The sequence below is a fragment of the Ursus arctos genome, unplaced genomic scaffold (assembly GCF_023065955.2).
Source record: "Ursus arctos isolate Adak ecotype North America unplaced genomic scaffold, UrsArc2.0 scaffold_10, whole genome shotgun sequence".
NCBI classification, from domain to species: domain Eukaryota; kingdom Metazoa; phylum Chordata; class Mammalia; order Carnivora; family Ursidae; genus Ursus; species Ursus arctos.
Window position 1 is genome coordinate 13,087,989 of NW_026622764.1, and position 27,472 is coordinate 13,115,460.

A 27,472-nucleotide genomic window follows, 5' to 3' on the forward strand; every position below is an offset into this window, starting at 1 on the left:
ACAGCCTTCCTGGGTCATGGCTGCGAATGTCACAGGGTCGCAAACCACCACCAGCAGCTCCTACGGCCACACTGAGCGGGGACTAAACCTGTCACCTGAGCTTCAGTTCAGGACGTGGCTGAATCGCTCGACCAGATTTGTTTGATGAGCCTCTCTCTCTCTATGGTCTAAAAGTGATATGAACATTGGAGACGCTTGGCTCTGGCTGTGCGTGGCCATCTGGCTCAGTGCCGGACTCTGCTCCTCGTCTTTTCTGCCTCTGCACCCTCTTCCTATCCCGTAAGTACTTTGCACTGCGGCTACAACGAACAACTCGCGATCCCTCAACTACGCTCTCCCCAACCTAGACTGTCTCCCCCTGCCTGGGATGCTGTTCCGCTACTGGTAAAATCTTCCTTTCAAAGTCCTAAGCTAATGTCTTCTCCTTCAGACAGTCGCTTCTTTCTCCGTGTCCTCTGTCCCCACCCCCACCGCACCTGCTGATGGCCCAGACACTACTTCTGTCTGCACTGGCAAGTGGCTTTGCTCGCACCCCAAGGGGCCCTTAACGCTCGGCACTGTATTGGTTTTTCCCCAGTTCTGAACTCCTTTGTCTTCTCATTACTGGATCTGGAGCCCAGAACTTACTCTGTGTTCAAGAACTGTTTGCCGAATTAAGGGAGGCAGATAAATTTCGCTGTGGTTATACAGGTCCACTTTCCACTAAGCGCTGCGAAATCTTTCACCAAGGTGTGTGATAGATGACCTTATGTAACCTTATGGTTTCGAATCATTAGGCAATATTTATACTAGTGCTTTTCCTTGTTCTATGTATTCTGTACATCCAATATAATGATATAAATCAGAGAGGGACTCGGTGGGTCTTTCTGTTCCGACCAGCTGAAGCATTTCACTAGGGCACTAATTCTATCAACAAAGACTTCTCATCTGTTCTCTGCTGCGGTTGCACAAATATTTCAACTCTAGAATCTGTGAGTCAGGATGCTCTGGATAATTCCACGAATTATACATTCCACTCTGCAGCATAGACACGCAGCCTCAGTTTTTCCATCTGCAAAATGCAAATAATTATGCCTGCCCCTGGCAGAACTATCTCGAAGAATAGTGAGACAATGCCTAGGAGAACACTTACGGTAACACAATAAACCTGTCCGAGAAATGCCGAGAATTATTACCCTGCTCTTTTTGTGAGTGTGTGTGGTTTCTGCCACTGGCCTAATGTAGCAAAGAAAAAGTATTAACTCCTAGATTAAAATAATCCCTATCAAAAAAGGAGAAAAGGAAAAGTCTCACGCACTACAAACGTGCTAGGACATCAACCAAGGTGATAATTATATGAGCATGGCTTTGGAGAAGAATCCCATATGTTGCACAATGTTTTGTATTCCTAGCTCCACACCCTGGAGGCAGGATTCCTAAAATCCAAATTCACATGGTGTCCATGGGGGAGTTTTCGTGAGATATCAAAAACTTCATGTGGGGAACAGATGGCAGGTGGCTTGACTGGGATGCTCAGGTCACCGTGTCTGCAAATATTGACCCATTATGTCATATGCCTGTAACTAATACATGTGGTATGCCGGTTACACCTCAGTGAAAAAAAAAAAAAAAGAAAAATTAGGGATCTTAAAAAAAACCACCCCAGAATTTCACTCCGAATGGCCTTTCAGTAAAGGCTAACCTCCAGGAACACGTGAGATGCTCTGTGTTTCATATATACGATCATTGTTGATAGAAAGTACTTACAGAAAAATCAAAATCTGTCACTTTAAAAATAACGGGCCCACCATCTACCAAGTCACAAGAACGATTTTTGAACATCGTCACTTAATTTGCAGAGATTTAAGACAACAGTAATTAACAAAGAATGATTATCATTACTGTTTTAAAATTGAGTTGAAAACGTGGTTTATGAGAAAGAAAGCCCGAAATAAAAACTAGAGCCAAAATAAACAGAGATTTCCGTCAGGGATTTAAGTGGGGGAACGATCACGCTAACTTGCTTTTGATTGAATTATTTTCTCTTTCATCATTTAAGAAAAACATGTGAAAACTTCTTAGAAGTTGAAATACCATTGCAGAGCACGAGAGCCACATAGCTGTTCACTAGGATATTGATATCATGTTACAGATGGAAACATTTGTAATTCACAGAATGAAGTGGGCCAGGACCCACTTTTGGGCTCTGAAAGTCCACACAACTGAGGGTTGCCCGACACACTGGGACAGTTTTTAAAGAATCCAGCAGGGGGCGGAAGTGCACAACAACGGCAGCCAGGACAGCCTCCCGGTCCTCAATCCCATCATTCCATCAACAATAACCGGGGTCACTGCATAAGGGATGTTATCCATTCTTGCTTTGGAAGTCTTTAAATGGTTTCCAGGTGAAATATTTTAAAATGAGGATTCTTGCAGTGATTTAACAGAGCTGTCATTATTGCACTGAAGTCCTAAATACGAGTTAGAGGCCTTCAGACTTCCACACGACTTAGGTCCAAGGTTTCAAAGGCAGTGCCAGGAAATGGTAGTGAAATTGTTACCCAGTCTCCAGAAACAGACTTGTCCTTTTATGTTCTACCCCCTCAGTACATTCCTCCCTAATTTTTTCTCCTAAGATATCTAGTGACGAGGTCTATAAAAGCAGATGCTTAAGGAAATCATTTAAGACCTCAAGGTAAGTTTACCTACTAGAAATTATTTTACACCCATGTTATAGCCAGTGGGTTACAAGTACAAGTCCTGCTGTGCTACATACCTGCTCTGAAATGTCACTAGCTAAGGTTCTAACAGAACAGGAGGGCAGCCCCCGTAAGTGCTGACGTAGAGACTCACGCTACAGGTCTGCAGGTCTACTTAAGAGAAGAGCAGGAGTGAAATATGAAAACTAAACACTAAGAACCATTTTGCTTACATAATTTACATGCTTACTATAATAAATATTGTTAACAGGTTGATCATTGTTTTCAAGGTGTAGCTTTTGTACAAAGAAAACCACAGAAATACCTCTTCGACTCCCTCCCATGTTAATTCCTGATCAGCTACAGGATTTAAAGAGATGGATGATAGACCCAAAACGTCCAACCACGTAGCTTAGGACCAACAAGGTCTTTGTGATAAAATTGTTGTTCGCCTATATTTACCTTCGAGTCACTCTCACGGGATGAAAATTTGGACTTGAGAACTAAGAACGAACGGACAGTCTCCTCATGACAGCGTAAGTCACTCTCTGGTTCTTTCTTTCTTTTTTTTTTTTTGAATACTAGGAAGGTTTTATTTATTTTGAGGCTATTATCCCTGCTTCTATGCAGACCAAAAAGTCAAAACCACAATCCATTTAAGGTGACTCTGTGTTTGTATATGGTGTACGTCGGTCTGTGGTCAGGGAGGTGGGTAAGAAAAGGGGGAGGGTTGCCACGCATTACGCTTTTGTTCCTTCACTTCTATCTGAGGTTTTATGTCTGCCAAGCTCTAAGGGAGAATTCTGTGACTCCATGTGTGGAAGCTGGGTGGTGTCATGTCATGGGACGTGGGACTGGTCACAGGGACACTAGGTGCCGGCTCTTTGTGCCACCTTGGGAAGTCACCTCCCATTTAGGGGGCCTCAGTTTTGTCATCTGTAAAACAATCGCCTGCATGAGGAGATCACGAAGAATCCTCTAAGCTTGAGATCCTGTGATTAACAGAATTCATCTCTTAGCGGAAAGATACAGTTAATGGACCTCAGCAGCTACTGTTATCAGGCATTGGCTTAGAAACTGAGGATAAGAGCGCTATTGGTGCACTTGGTGAAGTTGAGAAGGATGGCGAGAGAGAGGATGGATGTAAAACATGAGTAGAGGATTGCTTTAATTTGAATAGCCTTGTCTTTTTCTTTCTTTTTTTTTTTTTTAGTGCTCTGAATAGAAATAGGAAAAAAAGGTTAGTATTCACTGGAATTGCTATTTTTAGGTCATTCAGGGTTAATGACAAATTTCAATTGTCACACATAAAAGGTCTCGTTGACGTAAACAATTTTACACAGCGTGTGTAAATACGAGGAACTGAAAGGCCTCACTGCTTGTCTGCTTCTCATGGGTTCAGCCTGTCACTTCACTACAAAATATTTGGCTTTAGAATCCTAGCAGCCTTCAGCTATCATTCCAAGCAAAGTCAATATAGCTCAGTAGCTAGGACAGTGCTGAGTCTCAGGCTGCATTGACTGTACCTTTACAAGCAAACTAGATGCCACCGAACAGCTGAAAGGAATGAGAAGAAAGCACATGACCGGAAGGGCACACGGACACAGGACTCGGCACTGTCAGGGCACGCACCTGTCGGAATAAACGCCGTGTGCTGCTGCAGCTGCGCACTGCTGAGAGCCTGCTGGTAGTGCAAGACGCTGGGGTTGAAGACCGTGCTGGCACCGTTGCTTTTTTCAAGTGCTTGTCTCTTTGGTAAAGGATGAAGAGCACCAGGAGGAAAGGCCTAGAAGTAAAGAATTGGATAAGACATGTATAACTCAAAGTAACCACGCCTCCAGGGTCCACAGAGATCATCAACTACAACATTCTTTTTCAAAATGACAGCTAAGGAGATGCCTCCGCCATGCACCTTAATTTAAACAGCGGCAATGTCGAATGAGTGAGAATTTGTTATTGAGAGCGAAAGCATGACTTCTGTAACCCAAAACGGTAGCATCTCAACTAAGGAAAAGAAAAACTATCAAGCAACACCAAAAAAAACAAAAAGAAAAGAAAAAAAAAGAAAAAAGAAAAGAAAAAAAATGGCTTCAGCTTTTAAAAATGAGTTAAACTATTCTAAGGGGGGGAGAAGCATTTGTGTTATTATTAATACCTATTCTCTTCATTAACTAAATGGCAATTGCTTGGATTTAAAGGTTAATAAGAATTATAAGGAGAATTTTCCGAGGCAAGTAATTTAAATTTGCTTCACTCTTTTGGAAAAGGTATTAAAATTTGTTAGGATTAATTTATTTCACAAATTACGTATGAAAATGAGATGACTAAACACCTTATTGAATTTCCTCCATTAATTATTAATAATGATTGTTTGCAACCAATTTTACAAGTAATACAAATCTCAGATGGTTCTCTGAAAAGCTACATGCAAAGCGAAAGGTGAAAGGTCAAAGTACCAGGTCTACAGATGCTTCGAGAGGTCGCTTCATTGCTTTGGCAGTCGACTGAGTCTTTTAATAACAGGCAGCGAGCACATGATGGCAGTGGGCCAATGGGATTCAAGCGAATTAACATACAGGTAAACAGCAAGCAGAGGTGCATCATGGGAACGGCATTGCATTGTGGATAGGTGAGAAGGAAAAAAATATTCTGAATGCAATATACAACGTACAAAACACTAGGCATGCACAACAACAAAAATGTTCTCTAAAGAAATGAATATTACACCTTAAATTAGTATCGAAGCAAAAATGCATCTACTATACCTTAGTTAAAAGCATATAAGAGAGTAAAATATAGATGTTTGAAATTCAGGAAAGTTAATTAAAACAGCAGCTTGCATACATACCATAAGCATTTTTTTATATTGCTTCAGAAAAAAATGCAAAACTTTCAAGGGCCATAGGACTGAAGAACTTCTGATAAGTTAGTTTTCGAATGTAAAGTAACCAATGCGCTAAGTATAAGATCCGAGTCAAAAAAAAAAAAAAAAGATATTATCTTCAACTTTTGTCAAAGTCATTTTTAATGAAGATCTAGCCTAACAAAATGAAGTGGCAAACTGAGACAAGAAATTCAGGCAAAAAAATATTCAAACACAATATTATTGAGGCAAAACTGTTTGGGTTTGGATCTTAATTTTTGTCTGAATCATGTGGATAATTGTCTCAATTCTTCCCTTCAGTCTGCTAGCGTGAATCTGGTAATGCGGGAGCAGGTTCCAAACTTAACAAGTTTTGAATTTGAAGGGTAAGTTTCTCAAATTTCCCACTCTCCATCCATTACACTGTTTCTACCGACTAACTTATCATCCATTCTGTGTTCCACTACATTTGAAATTATAATTCAGTTTATCTCAATCAACTTACCGGATTACGCTAAGAAAATACCCTTGAAAAAGGTATTTCGTGTTCTCAGCTAGCAGAATCATTTATATTTAATAATTCTGTGTGTACTTTTAGTTATAATCAGTGACCAACCCAGCTAATGAGAAGTGGAACTCTCAGCTAGAACAACAGCTAAAAATAGCAAACAGCTAAAAAAAAAAACAAAAAACAAAAAACAAAAAACCAGCAAAGGACTGCTTGAAATATTAGATGTAAAATAATGTTTTTAACTTATAACCGTACTTCGGGGCAGGTAGTCTCATTTAAACAGCTGAAATAATAACAAAGATTGATTGAATCTTCACCACAGTAAAAAAAATTTTCCTATTCCTTGATAATTGCTGTAAAAGATGGAAAAATTCTATGATGGAATTCTGTGAAAAAAAAAATCAAAGGAATAGCTCCAATGCAAATAAAAAATGAAATACCCCTTTTCTATGTGTAGCACAGTAGGTAAATCCCTAAGGTTTGTGTAATCAATACAAAATGTTCTAAAGTTCTGAGTTGGAACCATGGCATTTGAAATAAAACAGGATAGTACTAAACTCTCAAAATGGGAAACAATTAATGACATTTTCCATTGCAAATCACGGGCTTTTCGTCATCATTTGATGATTCAGGATCAAAAGTATAGAGATGACAGGAGGTAAGGTAAAGATGGGGGGGGTAGAAATAAAGTGGGTAGGGAAAGGACTGAAGGCAGAGAAGGGATTTAGAACAGTCAACAGAGAAATGTTTTATAAGGCAGTGTTGAGAAAGGCCATCAAATAATACAAAATCAGTGTTCTGAAAGTAGGATTGCAACATTTTTAAAACCCAGAGAGCCCCACAATAAGACGGCTGCTTTGTAATGGGTATTCTTTCTTCAGATATAAGTTCCCCATTAGGTAACTCCCATGACTCCATGTTCCTTTAAAATCTTCGGTTGCTGTAGAGTTTTTAGATTGCTAAATAATGCCTTTCTTGACGCTGAAATTAATCTTTGCTAACTACAAAAGGCTGCATAGCCTGTTCTCCCAGAGTGCACTGAGAACACCAACCCGGAATCATTTTGGCCTCAACCTTCTGGACTCAGTTCTCCTCACTTTTCCAGTCCTCAGGAGTTCCAGAGCAAATCTACCATTGGGTTGATTTTGTCTGCTGTGCTAATTGGAAGACTGATTATGTCTCCAAAGGCTGGTATTTATGAGCAAAATTTCGATTTAACAAAGCAGCGTTTAATGAAGTCTCCGAGTAGGAAAAGAAATATTAAATATTTCTCCCTAGGATAATCACCTGGAAGGTTAATATTCTTTTTTCTGATCTTAGATTGATGAAGCTTAATGTCCATAGAAATGAGAATAACCTAGGAATGTGAAGAAACCGAGAGCTCTCCACTGAGCTGGACAACAACAGCATCTCGTTTTCTCCCACTGCATATGGTGGAGAAGTTATCTTTCCTAGACGCAAATGCTGTGTCTTTTCAAGGAAGCCTAAGGTTTTTGGAGGGCGGAGCATACCTATCAGGATCTTGCACACCTCATGCTTTGAACCACATGTGTAGAGTGCATTTTAAAAAAATCTGCGTGGATTAAGAATCACATTATAATATGATTTTGTAGTACAGAGATACTCTGTTTTAGAGAATACGATTGGACTGTTGGCGTCTGTTTAGCTACACTGAAAGGTATTCAGGCTTAGACTAGACCTGAGAGATAACTGAGCCTGCTGGGTCTTGGGAACTTCCTTAGGCACCTAAGCAGAGAAAGAGGTTCTCTTTCGTTGAGCCTCTGCTCTGTGTCGGTCACGGCACCCATTCTGGCTGACCTCTCTGGGCCACCTGCAGGTCTGTGCACACGCAACGGGGTTTTCCTTTCTCTGGGTCAAAGAACAATCCAACTGCGAATCAAGGCGTGCAAACCAAGGGCCCATGCCAGCTTAGGGGCAAAGACCAAATCTGAGCCGTCAGAAAATCCTGACGACAATCATCAGAGTTGCCGTTTTAATGTGGAAGAAAGGGATGTGGACAAATAGGATGGAATTCAAAGTTCCTTTACGTGATTTCTTGGACAATTGAAACTTCTCTAGCTGATGGCAGCTGGTCCTGCTTCCTTTTACAAAATAGGAATCTGTGTAGGCCCATTGTGGAGCGTGTGAAGGAAGACTGCTTGATTGAAGTTCAGACACCCTTTGTGTGAAAATGACCAAAGAGAAGCTCCTGTCTGGCTTATTTTTGCATTAAAAAAAAATATCTGGCAAGGATGATGCTCACGTTTTGAAACGTATTGTAAAAGAGTCGGGCTCTAAAGGAAATAAATGGCTCCTTTTCTGGAATCAGAGCTTTAAGTGCATTTTCAGGGTCCAATTAATCAAAAGAGGGAAATCCCGGACAATAATACAAACTGCATGACAGAAATTCTTTGTGTTGGGATAGGGAGCCCAGGCGAATGGAGTACTAATATCTTCTGACTGTAATCATCACTCCCATTTGTTCTTTTAAATAAGGAAATAAAATAAGAGGGTTTTCTTCAGTGTATCGAGTAATCTTGCCGCTAGAGGAAGAACACTTTGACTTTATCCAACTGCATCGAGGCTGGTTCAAATGAGCCTCTCACTTCAGCTAAAGAGACATGACAGATTCAATAATTTTCATGTCATTGTCAGAAAGAAGCTGGCTTTTGTTCTGAAACTGTATTCCTTTGGGTTGTCTTTGACGATGTTGCAAGATCCCCTGAAATATCAGAACTCCAAATTTGGGCACAGTATGACAGTCCCAGGAACTATGGTAACTAACTATACTGACACCCATGGCAGTAACATCCACGCGCCTTGATGAGTGTGACGTGCAAAGGTGGGGGAAGGCACATGGCAGCTCCCAGAGGGCTACAGGCTTGGCCTCACAATATCAGGTTGAGGAGTGACATGTTTGTGTCAATGGCCATTTCTTCCCTTCTCCCCATCGCCCACCACTGACCTATCCGGGCTGCACTGTTCCTTCGGTGATTGACGGATATACTGATTGTGGGTGTCAGAACAGGTACTTCCATAAACCGGCAGATACAATCAAGGCTCAGAGAAATTCAGGGCTCAGCTCTCTGGTCACAATTAGTACCAGTGTTTCGTTGTAGCAACAGGTATTTGAGGTACAGGGATGAATTTTTTTCACACCCCCAGAACCTCATCTCCTCCCCCGGTGGCCAGAGACGGCTACTGTGACCCAAGCTGAGCCAATCATGGAACGCTATTAGTCCAACCATGAGGACAGCCACCAGAATGATGTTTAACTGTTTTTTAGGTTTTTTTCTAATTAGAACCGCTGTAGAAGGTGCTGTTTTCTCTCCTGGCAAAAGACACAAGAATGTGCCGCACACACATCTAGAACCGTGTCAGGGTTGCACTGGAGAGCCTGGTCTTAGAAGATGGAGCTGATATGGCAAGAGAAGCGGAGAGAGGAAAAAAAAGGGAGATCTACTGGTTTTCCAGTTTCTGGATCTGGGCACCCCTAATCTCTACTTGACTTTGCCTCCCTTTGGAGGGCACCACAGGAAGTCCAACTTTTTAATTTAAGCTCCCACAGTTGGGTTTTTGTCTCTTGCAGCCGGAGTCCTGACTAACCTTGGGGCTATCCTTGGTACCCAGTTATGACTTACAACGTCAACGCAGTGGAAAAAACGTGTGTTTTGTGCCTAACAATCACTTAATTTAGGTTGACCTGAAATAATGATTACAGTGAAAACAGTTTTACTTCTCACAGGATGAGATCCTCAGTAAGAGGGTGGTCAGACAGACTCCACACTGGAGAAATGTATAAGAAACCTCCCTTGCTCACTAAGAGTTCCTTTCTCATCAGCATTAAGTAACCGATGTACTCCTTTGTATTCTCATTACTGGATCTGGAACCCCAAACTTACTTTGTGTTCAAGATCCGCTCCTCCCCTCCCCCAGATCCATTCCCAATTACAGTTTTGCAAACCGCTCTTTAACTAGAACAAAACAGGGGGAGTATTTCTCTGTACTGTAGTTAGAAGATTGTGTTTTAAAGTCCTCTCTGTCTCTTCTAAGGAGGGACGGCCCACTGAGTCCCCGCTGGACCCCATCATGCGTTTCCGTCATCACCGAGGAGCACTCTCACTCAAGTGCAAGCTCCTCGAGGGCAAGAAAACCCGCTAGTTTCTGGATGTTCCCGACAAGTGTCTATTGCATGGCAGGTCTCAATGTGTGTTTTGAATGAGTCAGTGAATGAATGAATGAATGAATGCACTGTGTCTCGCATATATTATAATAGGCTTCTGATAAACCAGAGATCTCACCTTAAAACAAAGTAATGAGCAATTTCTACAACCCAGTGTGATGGTTCTCAGACTGTGCTGCACACTGGAATCCCATGAGATTTTGCAAGAAAGGCCACTGCCCAGGCCACACCCAGACCAATAAAATAAGAAATTTGGGGGGAAGCGACTGATGTTGGAACCTTTCAAGCCCCTTCAGGTAATTCCAAAATACAGCTAGGTTTGAGAACCAGGGCTCTGGGCAGGTGCTTGTCAACTGTTCATGTGTATACAAAAGATCTGAGGTTGTTTTAAAACTAGAATTCTGATCCCAAAGTTCTGGGGTGGGGCCTGAGACTCTGGAGCTGTAATAGATTTCCCCAAAGATGAGAAGGAAGAAGAGGAAGAGGAGGAGGAAGAAGAGGAGGAGAAAGAGGAAGAGGAAGGGGGAAAGGGGGAGGAGGTGAGGAGGAGGGGGTGGATGAGGCGGGGGTGGAGGAGGGGGGAGGGGGAGGAGGCTGCCACAGCTGGTCTCTAAGGGACATTACAGTGACTCAGGGACTCCAGGCTGGGTTACAGCCCCCCCCCCTTTTCTTCAAAGCACCAGTCAGTACAGCTCCATTTTCATCTGTCTCATGACTTGGTGTTGCGTACACAATTTCATTTAGGGGGAGAATGTTTGAAGGAAAGGGGGAAACAGGAGTGGGGAAGCGCCAGTCGCCTATGGTCACCTGTTGCTGGCCTCTCGCCTCCGGGGGGCTGCGCTCCGAAGCGCCGCTGCTCGGGGCTCAGCGGCAGCGCTCAATTTCCCTCGCCGGAGCTTTGGGGCCCCCCATCCCGGTGGCCCCAGGCCCGGCGCCCGCCCGGAGGAGGAGGAGCCCTGGGCAGCAGCCCCGGGGCCAGGCTCGCAGCAGGGGCAGGGGGGCTGGCGGCTCGCCGGGGTGCCCTGCGCCTGAGGGATTTACTTATTGTGCTGAGGAAGGGAAGGAGGGGGAAACGAAACGAAACGAAACGAAACGGGGAGAACAACAACAGAACTTAGGCAGCGGAGCAGCAGGAATGGCAGCCTTCCCTAGTTCCCGACTGTGGGGGGCGGGGGGAGCGGCGGAATCCCGCGGGCGCCCCGCGGCTCCCCGGCCCGGCGGAGGAAGGTGCGCGGCGGGCGCGCCCCACTTACCATGACTGTGGCCGCGGCCGCGGCGGCCTGGGCGGCCACCGCCGCTTGGTTGGCTTGGTGCTGCGCAGCTTTGATTTTGGCCTGCAAGTGTGCAGGAGGGTGAAAATATTTGCATTTCTCCCTCATGCAACGCCCCTTTATGTAATCCATACAAACGGTTACGGTGTTGTCGTTTGTGTCGATCATGGTGCTGTCTGCGGGGTGTGCAAAGCGGCAGTCGGTCTCCCCCCGGGCACAGTTTCCTCGCTGGAACTCCCTGCATACCTAGGACAAGGGGAACAAGAGCAGACGCTGCGGAGGGAAGCCCCGAGGCCGCCCCCGGCGACCACCTCCGCCAGCGCAGCCATTTAGGTTAAAAAAAAAATTTTTTTTTTACAAAGGAATAAATGCTTTTCCTTTCTTTTAATGGTGGCTTTTGTGCCATTTCGATAAAAATTTGATTGTCCAGAACTCAACCAGAGTCCCTGACAAACTAATGTGAGTTTTGCTTCCCCCTCTTTTCTGGAGTGAGACTCTGTATTGAGAAAATAAGTCAAAAGTCTGCAGTTGGGCTAAAATCGCGAAAATCAACAAAGCCTCCATTTCTCTCTGGGTAACGTGCATATCTCTGTATCTACTTTATATATAATAATTAGGACACAATATCTGTGTATATGTAACTACGTAATAGTATAGAATTTGGAGATCTATATCCATACCCAACTCTTCTACCCTGACAACTCTGGGATGCCATAGTTTTTTTGCATGGAGGGATAGTTTCGTCACACACCAAACCCCCAGGGCATAGCTGTACAAGTCCAGAAAGAATTGGGGGAAACAGACTTGTTCCTCCGCGGAGGATGGGAAGTGGGTGGGGTGAATCTGGAAACTCCTGTTTCCCCCAGGTCTCCCCTGCTCTGCACAGATAACTTACACTTATAAACATAAGTCAGTACTACCATATCTAAGACATTGAAACTTGCATTTAAGGTCACTTTGTTGTTATTTTTGACAGCAAAGACAAAAAGAAAAGATAAAAAAGAGAGAAATAAGTGGAGGGAAGTAGGAATAGAGTTTGAAGTGCTGATGTGTTGCCGTTGCTTTTTTTTGGTCCTTAATCCTTCGTTATCCTGAAGTCTCAAGTAACCAGAATGCTCCATCCTCTAAGAGTTCTGGTGGATCAAAAGTTTACTATGTAAAGAAAGTTTTCTTTAGAATTTCAAGAGTATTCTTAATTCTGTCTTGAATATCAACAACATAACATGACATGGATAATAAATAGACGTACTACTGATATTTTATAAAATATCATTAGCAGGGCAGAATAAATCATAAAATTATAAGTTATTTTCCCTTTTCGGCTCTAGTTCCAAAGTCAGTATGTTGAAGTGGTGGTTGGCATCTCGACCATCAGTGATGTCATGTGATGGGTCACTGACGTGACAGTCAAGCCTTGTGAAAGTCAAAGGTGCTTGCAAAATACAGTTTCACAGACCAGTGGCCAAGAGGGTTTGAAGGGTAAACAGGTAAGTCACAAAATCGCTCCTTCTTTCCTCCTGCTTTGGATATAAGCCAGTATTCCATCTTTAGTTCATAAAATGTACAAAATAAAAATTACTTAGGTGTTCCCATCAATTCTGAGTCAGCCCTGCTCTCTGAATGCAATCTTCTGGTCTGAGACTGCGTTCCGAGGTGCAGACAGCCATCGAGCGTTTACCAAGGGTATCTGTGTGCGGCCGGCTTCGTTCCTGGTTTGAAATGAACTGCAAGCCGCCCTGCTAAAGTCGCTGGAAATTATTTTTCAGTGTCTTTGTCTACTAGTCCTGTAGGGGAGGACAATTTGTTCCCAACTCAGCTGATTTAATTTGTTTTCTAAACCACACACTCAGGAATCAAACGCTAAAGCTCCACGGGTCCAGCAGGTGGAGCCCCAAACACTTTTCCAGACCAGGAAAGGTCTGTTCTATCTTCACAGGCTGGATAGATCAAAACAGCCGTGTTAGGAAATAGTCTTTTCATTTTGGGACCCGTAAACTCCAGACTGAAGCTGAAATCAGGCAGCACCGTTTTATTGCCCTCAAGATTTATCCGGTAAATATTTCTTTAAATTTTTTTATTGGGTAAATATTTAAACAAATGCACATTGAAAGAACATTCTCCAGTGATCTAACATAAAGCACAGTATACACCCTAACCATACATGCATCACCTCACAGCTTTAATGCATAATGGAATTAAAGGAGCTCATTGAAAAATGTATCAGAATCTTTACATACCTGTGTAAAATGCTCTATTAAATATCACAGGATATAGTCGAGATAAATCTTCTAACTCTGATTAAAGAGAATATTGGCTTGACTCATGACTTAAGAATTATATTCTATAAATATATGAACTTGTTTTCTTGAGTTTTATAGACCACTTGAACTTAAGTTAAAGAAAATACCCCAGTTGATACCTAAATTTGCCCAGCTTCTAGTTCCCCTGTTTACCAACAATACGACCAGGGCTGATATTCTGGAACATACCAACATAACCATACTAGTTCTTAAAATATTGAAATATGATCATACCAAGTGGTCAACAGTCATAGTTCTACCGACTCCTACCCCTGCCCCCAAGTATCCCCCGTTGCCCTGACTGCTGGGCCTCTGACTTGCCCATTCTCAGGTCTTTCCGGGATCCATCCAAGGTTAATGTCCAGCATCTGGAGGCCTTCAGGAGCCATCCCTATGGCCTGCACAGTGATTGATTCATAGTTCCGCTGGTTGTTAAATATTGTGCCCCTGAACACACATTCCCCACGGGTGAATTTTGTTTGTACTAAGCTAATTCTTTTCCTACAGACTCATTTCCTTTATTCGCTGCCTTAAATTGAAACCATAGAATTACGAATGCATGGCTTTTAGATGAATGTTGTACACACGCGTGTGCGTGCACGTGGCTGTTTTGCAAGACTGAATATCTTACAAGCGTTCACTTACATAGAAGTACATGCCTGCCACAAATGCATCTCAAACCACAAATATAATTGAAGTACCTCCAGTTTGTCAGTCCTGAGAAGTTTCTGAGTTGCAGTTGAGCCCGGGACAGTGACGGGTGGACTTCCAGGAACAATAACAGGTGTGGTGGGTAGAATTTCCGTTGGGACTAACCCAACTCCAGGGGTTACAGGTGCTAAGTAAGGAGCAAAGCTAATCGCCGTGTTTGTCCCTATGGCGGGACCTACAGGAAAAGTGGGCTGTTAAAGGAAGACAACACAGGACAAAGATTCCTTTAGAATAAAACTTTAAAAAATCACCTGCAAGTGTCATTTCAGCAAAACTCACTCATCATAGATAAGACTCCTTGTGTGCATAAATCATTATCTGCGAAAGTTCATTAAATTTCCATTTTGTTTTGTTTAACAAAAATGAAATCCGTATAGATCCCGTCTTCCTAAAACCACACAAAAATCCACAGGAAAACATCATAGAAACTGAATGACAGCAAACAGGTTAAACTTTTCTTTCTAGGAAGGCATTCTCGAGAAAAGAAGATAATAATTCGCCACTGTAATTAATTGCTCATCACTCCAAACACTGAGTGTTAGGGAGGAAAACCTATGGAATGCTGACTCAAAATCTTTAATTTCTCCTCCACGGATCTCAAAAAGGAAATGAATAAAGAAAAACCTTGAATAGTGCCTGATTTTCCAGTTGATCGAGTTTGTACATTCTCAAAAAGCAGGGATTATTTGGGGCTGTATTTGCTCGGACAGCATGTTCCCATAGTCCATCACTAGCATGCACGTACCCAACGTTCATAGGCAATGTTCATAGACACCTGCTATCTCATGGTCCAGCTCAACCATGTCTAGATCCAAACTTCCCTTCCTAAAAGGTTGGGTGGAAGAGCAAGAACTTTTCAATTGGCCAATTTTTCAACTGGCCGTTAAAATTGGTTTGGTTTCCTAGGTCAAAATCAACACAGCAGTGATCCAGGCATACCCTACCTTGTTTAAACTCCTCTATCACTGCACTCCCTGTCCACAGACAAGAAGAAATATACTAAGGGGCTAATGGGCTGATTATTTTTCAAATCCCCACCTAAAAATACGCCTCTCAGAAAGGAAATAATATAAAAGAACAAGAAATTTTGCCTCACTCTTCTAGAACCAAGGTTAACAATTAAAGATGCTGAAGACTTTTCTGAGAATAAATTTTACACCGAATCGTACCTGAACGCTTTTGGTTGGTTGCTTGCGTTTTTAGTTAATGGATGGCTTTTAACATCTTTATTTTTAAGACCAGTTTGCAGATATTTGCAATCACGTGTTAATGCCATTTTCTAATACTGAACCATGCCATTGGTCCTGTCACGATACTTCGCTATTTATACATTGTGAGTAACATTCTTGTTTTCTATTTATGGCTCTGAATGAGTTGTTGAACATATGGGAAAAATAACAATCTATGTTTATTAAACAAATTTTTTGTTGACAGCAATAACGGAAAAATATCTCTTACGAATGCTCATGTTAGAAAACAGTGAAATATTGATAGTCCGTGCAGGGAGCTCTCAGAGAGTCTGGAAGTCTTTACAGGAGTGGCTGGGGGCCACAAGAGGTGATTCTGATGGTCTGCAAGTGCTGCTGTAGCCCTCCCACAAGGGGCTCTTAGATCTTTATGGCTCAGACATAAAATTCACTTTGGGACAGAGTTGCAACATGAGGTCTCAACATGGGAAATAGATGGCTGTTAGGATTTTTTCTTTCCAAAATTTTCTATGTGTATGTTTTCCAGTTTCAACCCATTTGAGCCATAATTATAGAAAGTTGTGGTTTTCAGGAACTATAGGTTTTATACGTTAGCGCTCTTGAGAGAAAGCCAAGTGATTTAAATGGTATGACTATATAATGCTAGAATTTAAAAAATATCAACCTTGAAAGGTCATAAATCACAACAGATCGGTGATTCAAAAAACTAGCTCTATCAGAAATGCCTGCAGGGAACTTCTTACATAGAGATATGGACAGACTCAATAGGTCAGACTCAAGGCCCCTGCCCTTGAAATTTGCATTTAAAAAATTTACTACATGATTTGATGTGTGGCCCAGTTTGGGGACCACTGTCATAGATGAAGAGTGAAAGTAAGTATTAAAAGACTATGGACTCTGAGAAACAAACTGAGGGCTTCAGAAGGGAGGGGGTGGGGGAATGGGATAGGCTGGTGATGGGTAGGAAGGAGGGCACGTATTGCATGGTGCACTGGGTGTTATACGCAACTAATGAATCATCGAACTTTACATCAAAAACCAGGGATGTACTATATGGTGACTAACATAATATAATAAAAAAATATTATTATAATAAATTAAAAAAATAAAACACTTGTGGGGCGCCTGGGTGGCATAGCGGTTAAGCGTCTGCCTTCGGCTCAGGGCGTGATCCCGGCGATCTGGGATCGAGCCCCACATCAGGCTCTTCTGCTATGAGCCTGCTTCTTCCTCTCCCACTCCCCCTGCTTGTGTTCCCTCTCTCACTGGCTGTCTCTATCTCTGTCGAATAAATAAATAAAATCTTAAAAAAATAAAAAATAAAACACTTGTACAAAATGTGTAATTTAACCCAGAGACCAATTATCAAAGTAGACACTGAAAGAAAAGATCCCTCCCCCACACCCCCCGTTTTGACTTTCTGTAGCAGCAAATTCCCAACCCTCCTTCCCGTGGATCATTTGAAGCCAGGGTCAGGGGGGTGACATAAACACAGCTTGTCCCTTGACTGTCACTAGGATGTCAGAACCTCAGAACTCATTTCCTGAAACCTTTTCTCCTATCAACAAATCTATTACGATTAGGAAGATCGTGCTTTCCAAAATGTGAGTTACCTGTTCATCTCATTTAATGATCTAAATTGAATGTTGCAGTTTGTTTTACTAATGATAGCTCTAACACGGCTCGGAGAGAGTATTATTCAAAAACAAAACCACAGATTCTAGACTGAGAGTGATCTAAATTCAAATCCAGAGATGCCGGGCAGTGAGTTAAACTCCCTGGGGTTTAGTTTTCTCAACAGCAGACGGGACATAAAACCTGAAGCTTAGCTTAAAGAGTTGGGCCAAACCAGGTGTCATTTCTCCCCCACTTCTCATGGTCAGAACTCAGTAAATAACAGCTATCATCGGTAGTGTAAAAGCCAGCATTAATAAAGTTTTTCCCCCAAATGGCCCACTGCTTCTATAACAGGAATATAATCAGCATAGTACTGTGATAATAGAGGTAAAACTCTCTTAATGATTATTAAATGATAGCAAATGTCTTCTCTTTTTTGAAATATGGGCTGGGAAAATACATTCTTTCGTGTGTAGCTGAAAGTTAAAAGTTTATAGGTCTTAGGAAGATAGATTCAATTGGATATTTTCTCTCTCTTTAATACAGAGTGTTTTTCATCGAAGGTGATGAGTAAAAAGTAAAGTTACGGTCATCTTCAGAGATGGGCACTCTATTATAATTACCGTTGACAGTAATACCTTATGCTTCCGAAGGGTTCCCAGTGTTCAAACCGCTCTCACATTGTCTTCTTTAACCTTCTCACTATCCGTGAAGGGCAAGGGTGGCTGTGAGAACTTACAGGTGAAAGCAATTTAGAGTAGAGACCAAATGGGTTATGCAAGGTCGATGCTGCTGACCCAGAGTCAGGGCAAAGCACCCAGGACTCCTGACTCCCAGTCGGGGCTATTTCCACTCCTCTGCACTCCCTAGATTTTGTTGGTAACTGCTCCGAACAGTGGTGTGGAGTGACGCTGCCCTGGAAAGTGGATCCCAGGTCCCGGATTCAAGTTGTACTCCCCAGGTAGAGTCCAGGCTTGACACCACGTCCTCGCACCTGAATTCAGTTCTTAGCTGCAGCTAAGAGAAAAGCAGCACCCCCGAATGATTCTGGTCCCCGGGGCCACATCAGCTCGTGTCTGGGAGGCTGGGCCCCGTGGTTTCTGCACAAGGCCTGCTGCCAGGCTGTCTGACATGGGATCCATTGGGTCCTTGATCATCTCTCAGAACTAGCTGCAGCTGGAAAGGCCAGAAGACGAAGCTATGGCATCTTCTGGACGAAAATGGCTTCTGAAATGCTGGCCTTGCTATTTCTAATCTCTGTGTTTCAGTCCACATGCCTGTGTTTCTCTCTTTAGCTTCTCACGCTCTAGTCTTCTTTCTCAGTACCAGTAGATCCAGGTTCAAAGATCTCTCTGTCTCTCTCTCACACGCATAGACACACACACACACACACACACACACACACACACACACACATTCAGCACGCATTCTTTGCTACCTTGTAGTGGCAAGGAAGGACCAGTGCTGAGCAGTAATGACTAAGTGGCCTGAGGTATTATATGGCTCTGAAATTTAGTCAATTGACTTTTTAAAACAGGAGCGTGAGAGTTCATACATTTAGAAAGCTTTGACTTCAAAGGGTAGGTATTCGACATTCAAACTGAAAGCCTTAAAACATGGCATCCCTTAAGCTTCCTCTCTTTATTTCCAGAAGCTTCTCTGGAAGGCAGAATACCCAATGCAAGACCTTGTCCCTGAGGACTGGGTTGTTTAGGCTCTTAAATCTCTATCCTACTAAGGGCTACCCACCCCCACTTCTTTATCTTTTTCTGTTTTTAATTGAGGCATAACGGACATGCAACATTGCATTAGTTTCAGATGTGTAACGTAATGATCGGTATTTGTATATATTGTGAAATGACCCCCACAGTAAGTCATTGACATCCATCACCATATGGACGTACAGAATTTGCCTTCCTGTGATGAGAACATTTAAGATTTACTCTCTTAGCAATTTTCAACTATGCAACACTCTATTCTTAACTGTAGTCCCCATGCTGAATATTACCAACCCCATGAATTACTTTTTTTTAATAACTGGAAAATTGTACCTTATGACCCCCTCTACCCATTTTGCCAGCCCCCTGCTCCTGCCTCTGGCAACCACCAATCTTTCTATCTGTATCTATGAGCTTGGTTTTGTTTTGTTTTGTTTTATTCTATGTATAAGGGAGATCATATAGTATTTGTTTTTTCTGTCTGACTTATTTCACTTAATATAATGCCCTTGTGGTCCATTCACATTGTTGCAAATGGCAAGATTTCATTTTTTTAATGACTGAATGATATTTCATTGTATATATACACATCTTCTTTATCCATGCGTTCACTGACAGACGCTTGGGTTGTTTCCATAGCTTGGCTATTGTAAATAATGCTGCAGTGAACATAAGGGTGCAGATATCTTCTCAAGTTAGTGTTTTCATTTTTTTTGGATAAATACCCAGAAGTGGAACTGATGAATCATATGGTATTTCTATTTTTAATTTTTTGAGAAACCTCTACTGTTTTCCACAGTGACTGCACCAATTCCCAATGCTTGGATTTTCTTTTCTCCACATCCTGGCCACACTTGTTACCTCTTATCTTTTTGATAACACCATTCTAACAGACATGAAGTGATCTCTCTCTCTCTCTCTTTTTTTTTCTTTTTTTGAGGCTTATTTATTTGAGAGAGAGAGCATGCGTGCGCATATGCCTGAATCGGGGGAGGGGCAGAGGGAGAGGATCTTCAAGTAGACTCCCCACTGAGCATGGAGCCCAATGCAGGGCTCCGTGTCACGACCCTGACATCATGACCTGAGCCGAAACCAAGAATCTGACGCTTAACCAGGTGCCGCGAGAGGTGATATCTTATAGTCATCTTTATTTGCATTTCCCTGATGATGAGTGCTGTTGAGTAGCTTTTCACGACCTGTATGCCATCCGTATGTCTTCTTTGGAAAAATGTCTATTCAGATCTTCTGCCCATTTTTTAAATGGGCAGAGGATTTTGTTTGCTTGTTTGCTATTCTGTGTATGAATTCTTACTATATTTTGGATGTTAACCCCTTATCAGATATATGATTTGCAAATATTGTCTTCCATTCCATAGGTTGCCTTTTCATTTTGCCGATGGTTTCTTTTGCTGGGCAGAAGCTTTTTAGTTTGAAGCAGTCCCACTTGTTGATTTTTGCTTTTGTTGCCTTTGCTTTTGTTATCAAATCCCAAAAATCATCACCAAGACTGATGTCACCACCTATGTTTTCTTTTAAGAAAGGAGTTTAATGGTTTCAGATCTTACACTCAAGTCTTTAATCCATTTTGAGTTAATTTTTGCGTGCATGTCATAAGATAGTGGTCCAGTTTCCTTCTTTTGCATGTAGCTGCCCGGTTTTCTCTGTATTATTTATTGAAGAGACTTTTCCCATTATATATTCTTGGCTCCTTTATTGTAAATTAAATGACTATATATGAGTGAGTTTGTTTCTGGGCTGTCTATTCTGTTATATTGATCTATGTGTCTGTTTTTATGCCGTTACTATACAGTTTTGATTACTATAGCTTTATAATATAGTTTGAAATCAGACAGCATGAGGCCTCCAGCTTTGCTCTTCTTTCTCAAGATTTCTTTTGCTATTCAGGGTCTTTTGTGGTTCCATAAAAATTTTAGGATTATTTGTTCTAGTTCTGTGAAAAATGCCATTGGAATTTTGATAGGAATTATTTGAATCTGTAGATCAGTTTGGGTAGTATGGCTATTTTAATAATATTAATCCTCCCAATCCATGAACATGGACTATCTTTCCACTTATTTATCTCTTCTTCAGTTTTTTTTCATCAGTATCTTATAATTTTCAGTGTATAGACCTTTTACTCCTTGGTTAAATTTATTCCTAGGTATTTTATTCTTTTTGATGCAGTTGTAAATGGGATTTTTTTCTTAAATTTTCTAATAGTTCATTATTAGTGTATAGAAAGATGACAGATTTCTGTGTATTGATTTTGTATCCTGCAATTTACTAAACTCATGTATTAGTGCTAACCACCCACTTCTCTATCTTGAGTGTACACACGAAGGCTGTGTGTTGGGTGGGGATGCAGTGTGCAAGGAAGGAAAGGAAAAGAAGAATTACTTTTATATCCTGTTAGGAATTGGGGAGAGAAAACCTGCCAGGAGGAAAAACTGAAGGGTACTTTTAAAGTATGGTGAATTTGAGACAGAAGAGTTATAAGAGGGAAGAATGATTTGTGTTTTCTTTCACTCAGTAAGGACTTTTTGGTACAGGCACTGAACCAGGCCACTGTATGCACACTTATTGAACTTGAACCATAATAGGAAAGAACAAACAAAATTACAATTTATTTTTATGGATAAGCAGAAATGAGGAGGCCTCACTGGTATTGATGGAGATTGGTGGTGGGTCACAGAGGATGGATTTGGAGTCCTTCTGGATAAGATGAAGTTAATATGTGAAGAACAGTAGGATATTTTCAGCAAGAACAAAGACCATGAGGCAAGCAAGAGCTTTGTGTGTTCACAGAACTGAAAGTTCAGTTTGGTTCCAGTGAATACAGAAAGAGTGGCCCATGATGTGTTGGTGAGCTGGTGGGGACCAGACCACAGATGACTTCCTAGAGCATAGCCATGGTTACATATTTAGGCTTTGTCTCTAATGAAATGGGAGAGCACTGATGGGTTTTAAGTAAGGGAGTGATATGATGACTTTATGTGTTACAAATATTTCTCTGGTTGCTGTATGCAGAATACACTGGAATAAAGCAAGAGTGGAAATTGATAGATTAGAAAGGAAATATTTGAATAAAAGATCGATGGAGGCTCAGGTGAGGGTTTGGTAAGGTAAAGAAGGAAACAAGACTTGAAATGACAGGACTTGCTGATGGCCTGGATGTGAGAGAATCTGCTTAATTTTGGTTTTGAAACTGCTGGTTGCATTTACTGAAATAGAACATTTGGGCTTGAACACATCAAGTTCCTGTGAGCAATTTAAAGATGAGCCCAGCAGGAAGTTAGATATGCATACTTGGGGCTCTGAGGAGAGGACTGGAAACATATATTGGGGAGTTCTCAGCTTACAGATGATTTACAGCCATGGGAATGGATGAGATGATGAAGGAAATATCCAGTGCCAGGAATGTCCATGTACAATAGTCTCTACCCACATATGGTAGAGGAACACAACGGGCAACATTTCCAGCCTTTTCCCGAGGAGGAAGACAGATTAGAGCGGAAGGAGCATTCCACAAAGGAAAGGTTGATTACGTGGGCTGAATATGGCTGGGAGGTCAAACGAACACAATGAGGGCAAAAGAGATCACTGGTTTTGCAATATGGAGGTCACTGGTGAGATAATCAGAGACTAGGTTTAGGATGGATAGAAGTTAGGAGGGAGTGGAAAAAATATCCGTAGTTCTTTAGAGAAGATTAGCCTAGAAGGAAACCTGAAAATGGAGTGGCACTTGCTACTCTGCGTTCATCAATGTATTTGTCTTAAGCAGTTCCCGCATGTTATTCGCTTCTTGTGGCCGGTCTGACAAATTCCCACAAACTTGGCAACTGATAAAATACAAATTTATCCTTGCATTGTCCTGAAGTCCAGACGTCTGAAATCAGTGTCACCGGGCCCAAATCAAGGTACTGGCACTTTGTGCTCCCTCTGGAGGCTCCAGGGAAGAAATCTATTCCTCTTCTCTTCTGTCTTCTGGTGGCTGTTGGCAGTCTCTGGGTTGTGGCCTCACCACCTGTCTCTGCCTCAACGGGCACACTGCCCTTCTCTTCTTCCATAGTGCCAACTCTCCCCCTACCTCTCTCTCAATAGGCTCCTTGTGATTGCATTTAATCCAGGAGCACTGCCATATCTCAAGATGCCCAACTTCCTCATACCTGCAAAGGCCTAGTTTCCTTATAAGGTGACATTTACACGTTCCCTGTACTTTTCAGGGCCGTTATTTGGCCTGCGATACTGGCCTAGGTCACTAACTCATTCCTGAGACTCTGAAGTTATTTGTTTGTAGAGTTGATGATTTTTAGGTACATCACACTTCTAACTCCAGGATTTCTTGGGATTTAAAAACTTCTATTGAAATACGTAAATGTACAATACCTTTTTCATAGATGGATCGTGGTTATTAACTTCTAATTATTATTTGAGACAATACATAAACATAACTTTCAAAAAGAAGTTCAGCTAATAGTTAACAATGGGAATGGACTTTTCTTATTAACATTGCCATTGTTAAGTACCAAGTTCAATCTTTATGAATTCTAAATAAATAAGAAGTGAATGATTAAAATGAGTGAGACAGATACATAATGCAGTGTTACTATGTTGACCTTGGTGGTTCTAAATTTATTCCTACAGACATTATTTAATATGAATAACTAAATTATTTTAGCTTTAGGTAATTTAATAAAATAATTTATATGAGTACATCAATAGAGAACCATAAATTATACATGTGTGTGGTTTTAAATAGATCCACTTAAATGCCTATATTTGGTGTTAAATATATTCAGAACTCTGTCTATGCTGTCCTTACATCTAGGCTCGCCCCTACTCATCCTTTGGGATATACTCATCCTTTGGGATATAGTTATTTGGGACCTCCTCCAAGCAGCATTTCCTGCATCATTCAAAATCATAATTCCCTGTGCCTTAATGTTACTTTGCCTGTCTCATGACTCTGTCTACTCCCAAAAGGCTGTCTCTGATTTAGATTGGAACCCCCTGCACCTGGCACTTTTTTTTTTTTTTAACTCTGGGCAGAGCTGGGTCCTGGCTACTTTGTGCCACCATTCTTGAGCAGAAACTTGGAGACAAGCAGAACTGCTAACCATCTGCCTGGATTCTCTCCCTCTTCCAGCCATTCCCACCCTCCCCATCTCATCACGCAGACACTCAACAAAGTACATCTCAGGGGTAGCTATCCTTTTTAATTTAGCAGTTTTCAACAACATAGACTTTTCACACAATAAAAACTAATTTTTAAACAATAGTCTTTTGTGTATGTACTTCTTTATAAAAGCAAATTTTGCTCACTTTACTGGCTTTGTTTTTTTTTTTTTTAATTAGCTTGTTTTTGACAAATAATTCACCAATGTAAATGAAATCCATTCAAGCCAAATGCACTCCTTTTCCCCAGGGCCTCGTTCCTAAAACAACTTCCAGACCTTTAAGGAAGTACTTTCAAACACTGAAATCATGGAGAAAACATGACACAAAACATATTTAAAGACTGAACTCCTTTGAGCATTTAATCGTGTGGCCCTGGTCACAGATGCCACACCCCTGGCCAGCCTCCTCTTCACACAGACCATCACCTCATACTCTGAATCAAGTGGAGAACTTTTTCCATTTTAAGATGGTTCAAATGCGGAGTTTACCGGTGAGCAAGAGTTGCAGGGACACACATTTCCCAGATACCGCTTAGAAATTGTCATTGCCTACTGTGTCCACACACATTTTTTCCATTTAAATAATTTCAAAAACCCTATTTTCAGCATCCATTTAGCTTCAAAGCTATTTGCTTTAATTGTAGCCAGAGACAAAGTAGAGGGAGGCCATTTTAGGCCAATGTGGCCCTGCCTGTACCAACACTTTAATCATCAAGCCTGTCATCAGATGCGATGTACTCACCACTGGATGAAGTGGGGTTCCTGGAAACATAAATTGCATCTGCTGGGCAAGCATCGCTGCAGCAGTTTTTTGCTGGATCAAATTGTTCCTCCCATTAATTTCTAGTTGAGTTTTTAAATGTGTTGGAGGATGAAGATACTTGCAGTTCTCTCTTGAACAACGGCCCTGTAAAACGAATGTTTGGTTTTAGGACTGTTAGGAGTAGCTGTCATCTATTGTCAACTATCTCACAATTGCTCCATGTATAACAAAGGTAAGAATCCCGTGCGTGCGTGCGTGCGCACTCATGTTGGAACATACAACAGGAATATACAAGGTGTGAATCTGGCATTAGATGATTATCAACCTTGCTCAAACCTGTTTGGCAGGGAGGCTTCCTGGGATTTTTTGCTGTTTTTCTTTCTAATGGGTTCCAACTCTGCCAACACACTCTAAAGAAATCTGAGTGCTAGGAGTAAAGGCAGACCTTTCTCCTAGGAGGTGTGGAAGGCAACCAGAGGAGCATTTTTATGGGGACTTATCAAAAGGACTCTTTGAACTTGCTCTATGTTGGCTTGTGCATGCTGGAGTGATGACTAAATATGAATGATTACGTGCTGAATTTGCACAGTAGCGACAGTAATAAGAACTTCTTGAAATGCATGTTCCAGATTGGCTGAAGATATCCCTAGTTCAATCACTGAAGAAGAGGCAGTGGTCATACAGGAGTGGATATTTCTTGGTAATAGATGCAGTAGTGAAAATTCCAGGCATAAACTCAGATAATTACCTGCAGCTAATAAGTTTTTGGTACACCAAAGCTGGTTACCCGATGTCCCTGCCCCACTCCCATGACAGTTGTATCAAATTTAATGTCACAATATGACACAGTGAAGAGTGTTTATGGCTAAAGTAATATTTGGCGTTACAGTTGGCACAGCAAAAAAAATTAATTAGGTGACAGGTGTGCATACAACCAGTCCTGAAGAGTAATCGCAAATGTAAGGTTCATACTGAATTCCCACGTTTTCAAAATTACCAACTGAGAGAATCATGTTGATGTGTGAATTATGCAATTTCTGGAAAAAGAAGAGCAGACTGTGCTAACCAGTGTGAGTATTATCATTCCCTAAAGAATTAGTTTATTTGCAACCAAGAAAAGAGAATATGGGTTTGTTTACCAGATATAAAAATAATTTTAAACGGCAAGCTTGGTGGTACTGGGGAAACAAATTTGTTTGTAGTCATCCTAATTCTAAACATCTGGAGTTCTCACTCCGTGTCCCGCTAATTTCAGCTGCACTTTTGGCAGTGTGGGCTCCCTCTCCAGCATGAACCCTCCCCCGCCGCAGTGGAGAAGGGCAGATGTCAGTGGCAGGCTCGGTCCTGGTGGTCTGGGCCCATCAACCGATGCTGTCCCAAGGCTGTACTATTATTAGCATTACAGGTCGTGTCACCCTCTGCAGGTAGGACACCGGGCAGGTACTAGGGACATCAAAAGGAATCGGCCACATTTCTGTTAATAAAATTCTATAACAATGGTTACAGGTCAGTATGTCTCCTTAGTCTCAAGCTCATATTTTGAATGTGTCCTGCAGCTTCCTATGTGAGCCATCCCAGGTCAGCCACTGGAAGGCTGTTATAAAGACACAGGTAAACTGGAACCACAATGAAAAATAATCTAAATCCAAGAGCCCTAAGAATCTTTCTCCTTCTCTCTCCATCTACTTGTCTCTGCAGTTTTGGGGGGGGGGGGTTAGTTTTTATCCTAACTTTCCTTTGCACTTTGTTTTGTGATGTCCTCCCTTGACAATTGCTGAGTTTGCTAAGAGCAAACCTCCAAGACGCGTGCGTATTGGGTCAGCTCCTACAACACAGGCGTGTGACTGGTCCCTGGATTGGCTGCCTGTCAGCCAAGTATCCAAATACACGCGTATCATCTATGATGGGAGGTGGTTCATGGGATACGAGATGTAGCTACTGACCATCAGCACGGGTGGGAGAGGATTAAACAGGATGACATTTCTCGTACAGAAAATATGCACCCCAGACTTCTGACAACCTCAATCCATGCTCTCTTTAGGCACAATCACTTCACCTGGAGGTTGACACCCAGAAAGGCTCAGGTCTACAAGATACCCGTATAGGCCTGTGTGCACAAACATACAGCCGGCCCTAAGGAGGGGATTTGGAAAAGAATTCCATCCAATGGTGATGGAATCTGTGAAATATCCAGACCTCTACCAGTTCGACTCTTTAGTTTTGCTTATTCATATAACTGTCCCTTTGATTCACTAGTCTTCGAATGTAATCCTTTGTAGCTACACATAAAAATTTCCATTAGGCCAGAAAAATATGGTTTTCTTGTAAATGCTATTATCTTTTGATACAATTGGGACACTTAAGGAACTGTATAAACTATTTTCAGCCAAGAGAACATGATTTACAGCACTGAATTAGTAATTTATTGATGGAACCTTCTTTTTCATGAGAATTAATGCAATTTCCTAGTGT

General features: G+C 41.8%; 1 protein-coding gene across 6 annotated transcripts in view; it reads right to left on the bottom strand.

Moving 5' to 3' along the window:
• The window catches only part of MBNL2 (muscleblind like splicing regulator 2), a 154,981-nt gene that overhangs the window by 29,530 nt on the left and 97,979 nt on the right, over positions 1-27,472 (bottom strand). For 3 of the 6 annotated variants that reach the window (XM_026493494.4, XM_048215636.2, XM_026493493.4), the window contains exons 3-7: positions 24,980-25,144; positions 14,508-14,708; positions 11,489-11,752; positions 5,135-5,188; positions 4,311-4,464 (exon numbers count right to left, since the gene is read on the bottom strand). In XM_026493494.4, coding sequence (XP_026349279.1) covers positions 4,311-4,464; positions 5,135-5,188; positions 11,489-11,752; positions 14,508-14,708; positions 24,980-25,144 — 838 coding nt within the window. The remainder of the gene's footprint in view (positions 1-4,310; positions 4,465-5,134; positions 5,189-11,488; positions 11,753-14,507; positions 14,709-24,979; positions 25,145-27,472) is intronic. The other 3 variants (XM_026493497.4, XM_026493498.4, XM_048215637.2) reach the window with 1 other exon arrangement.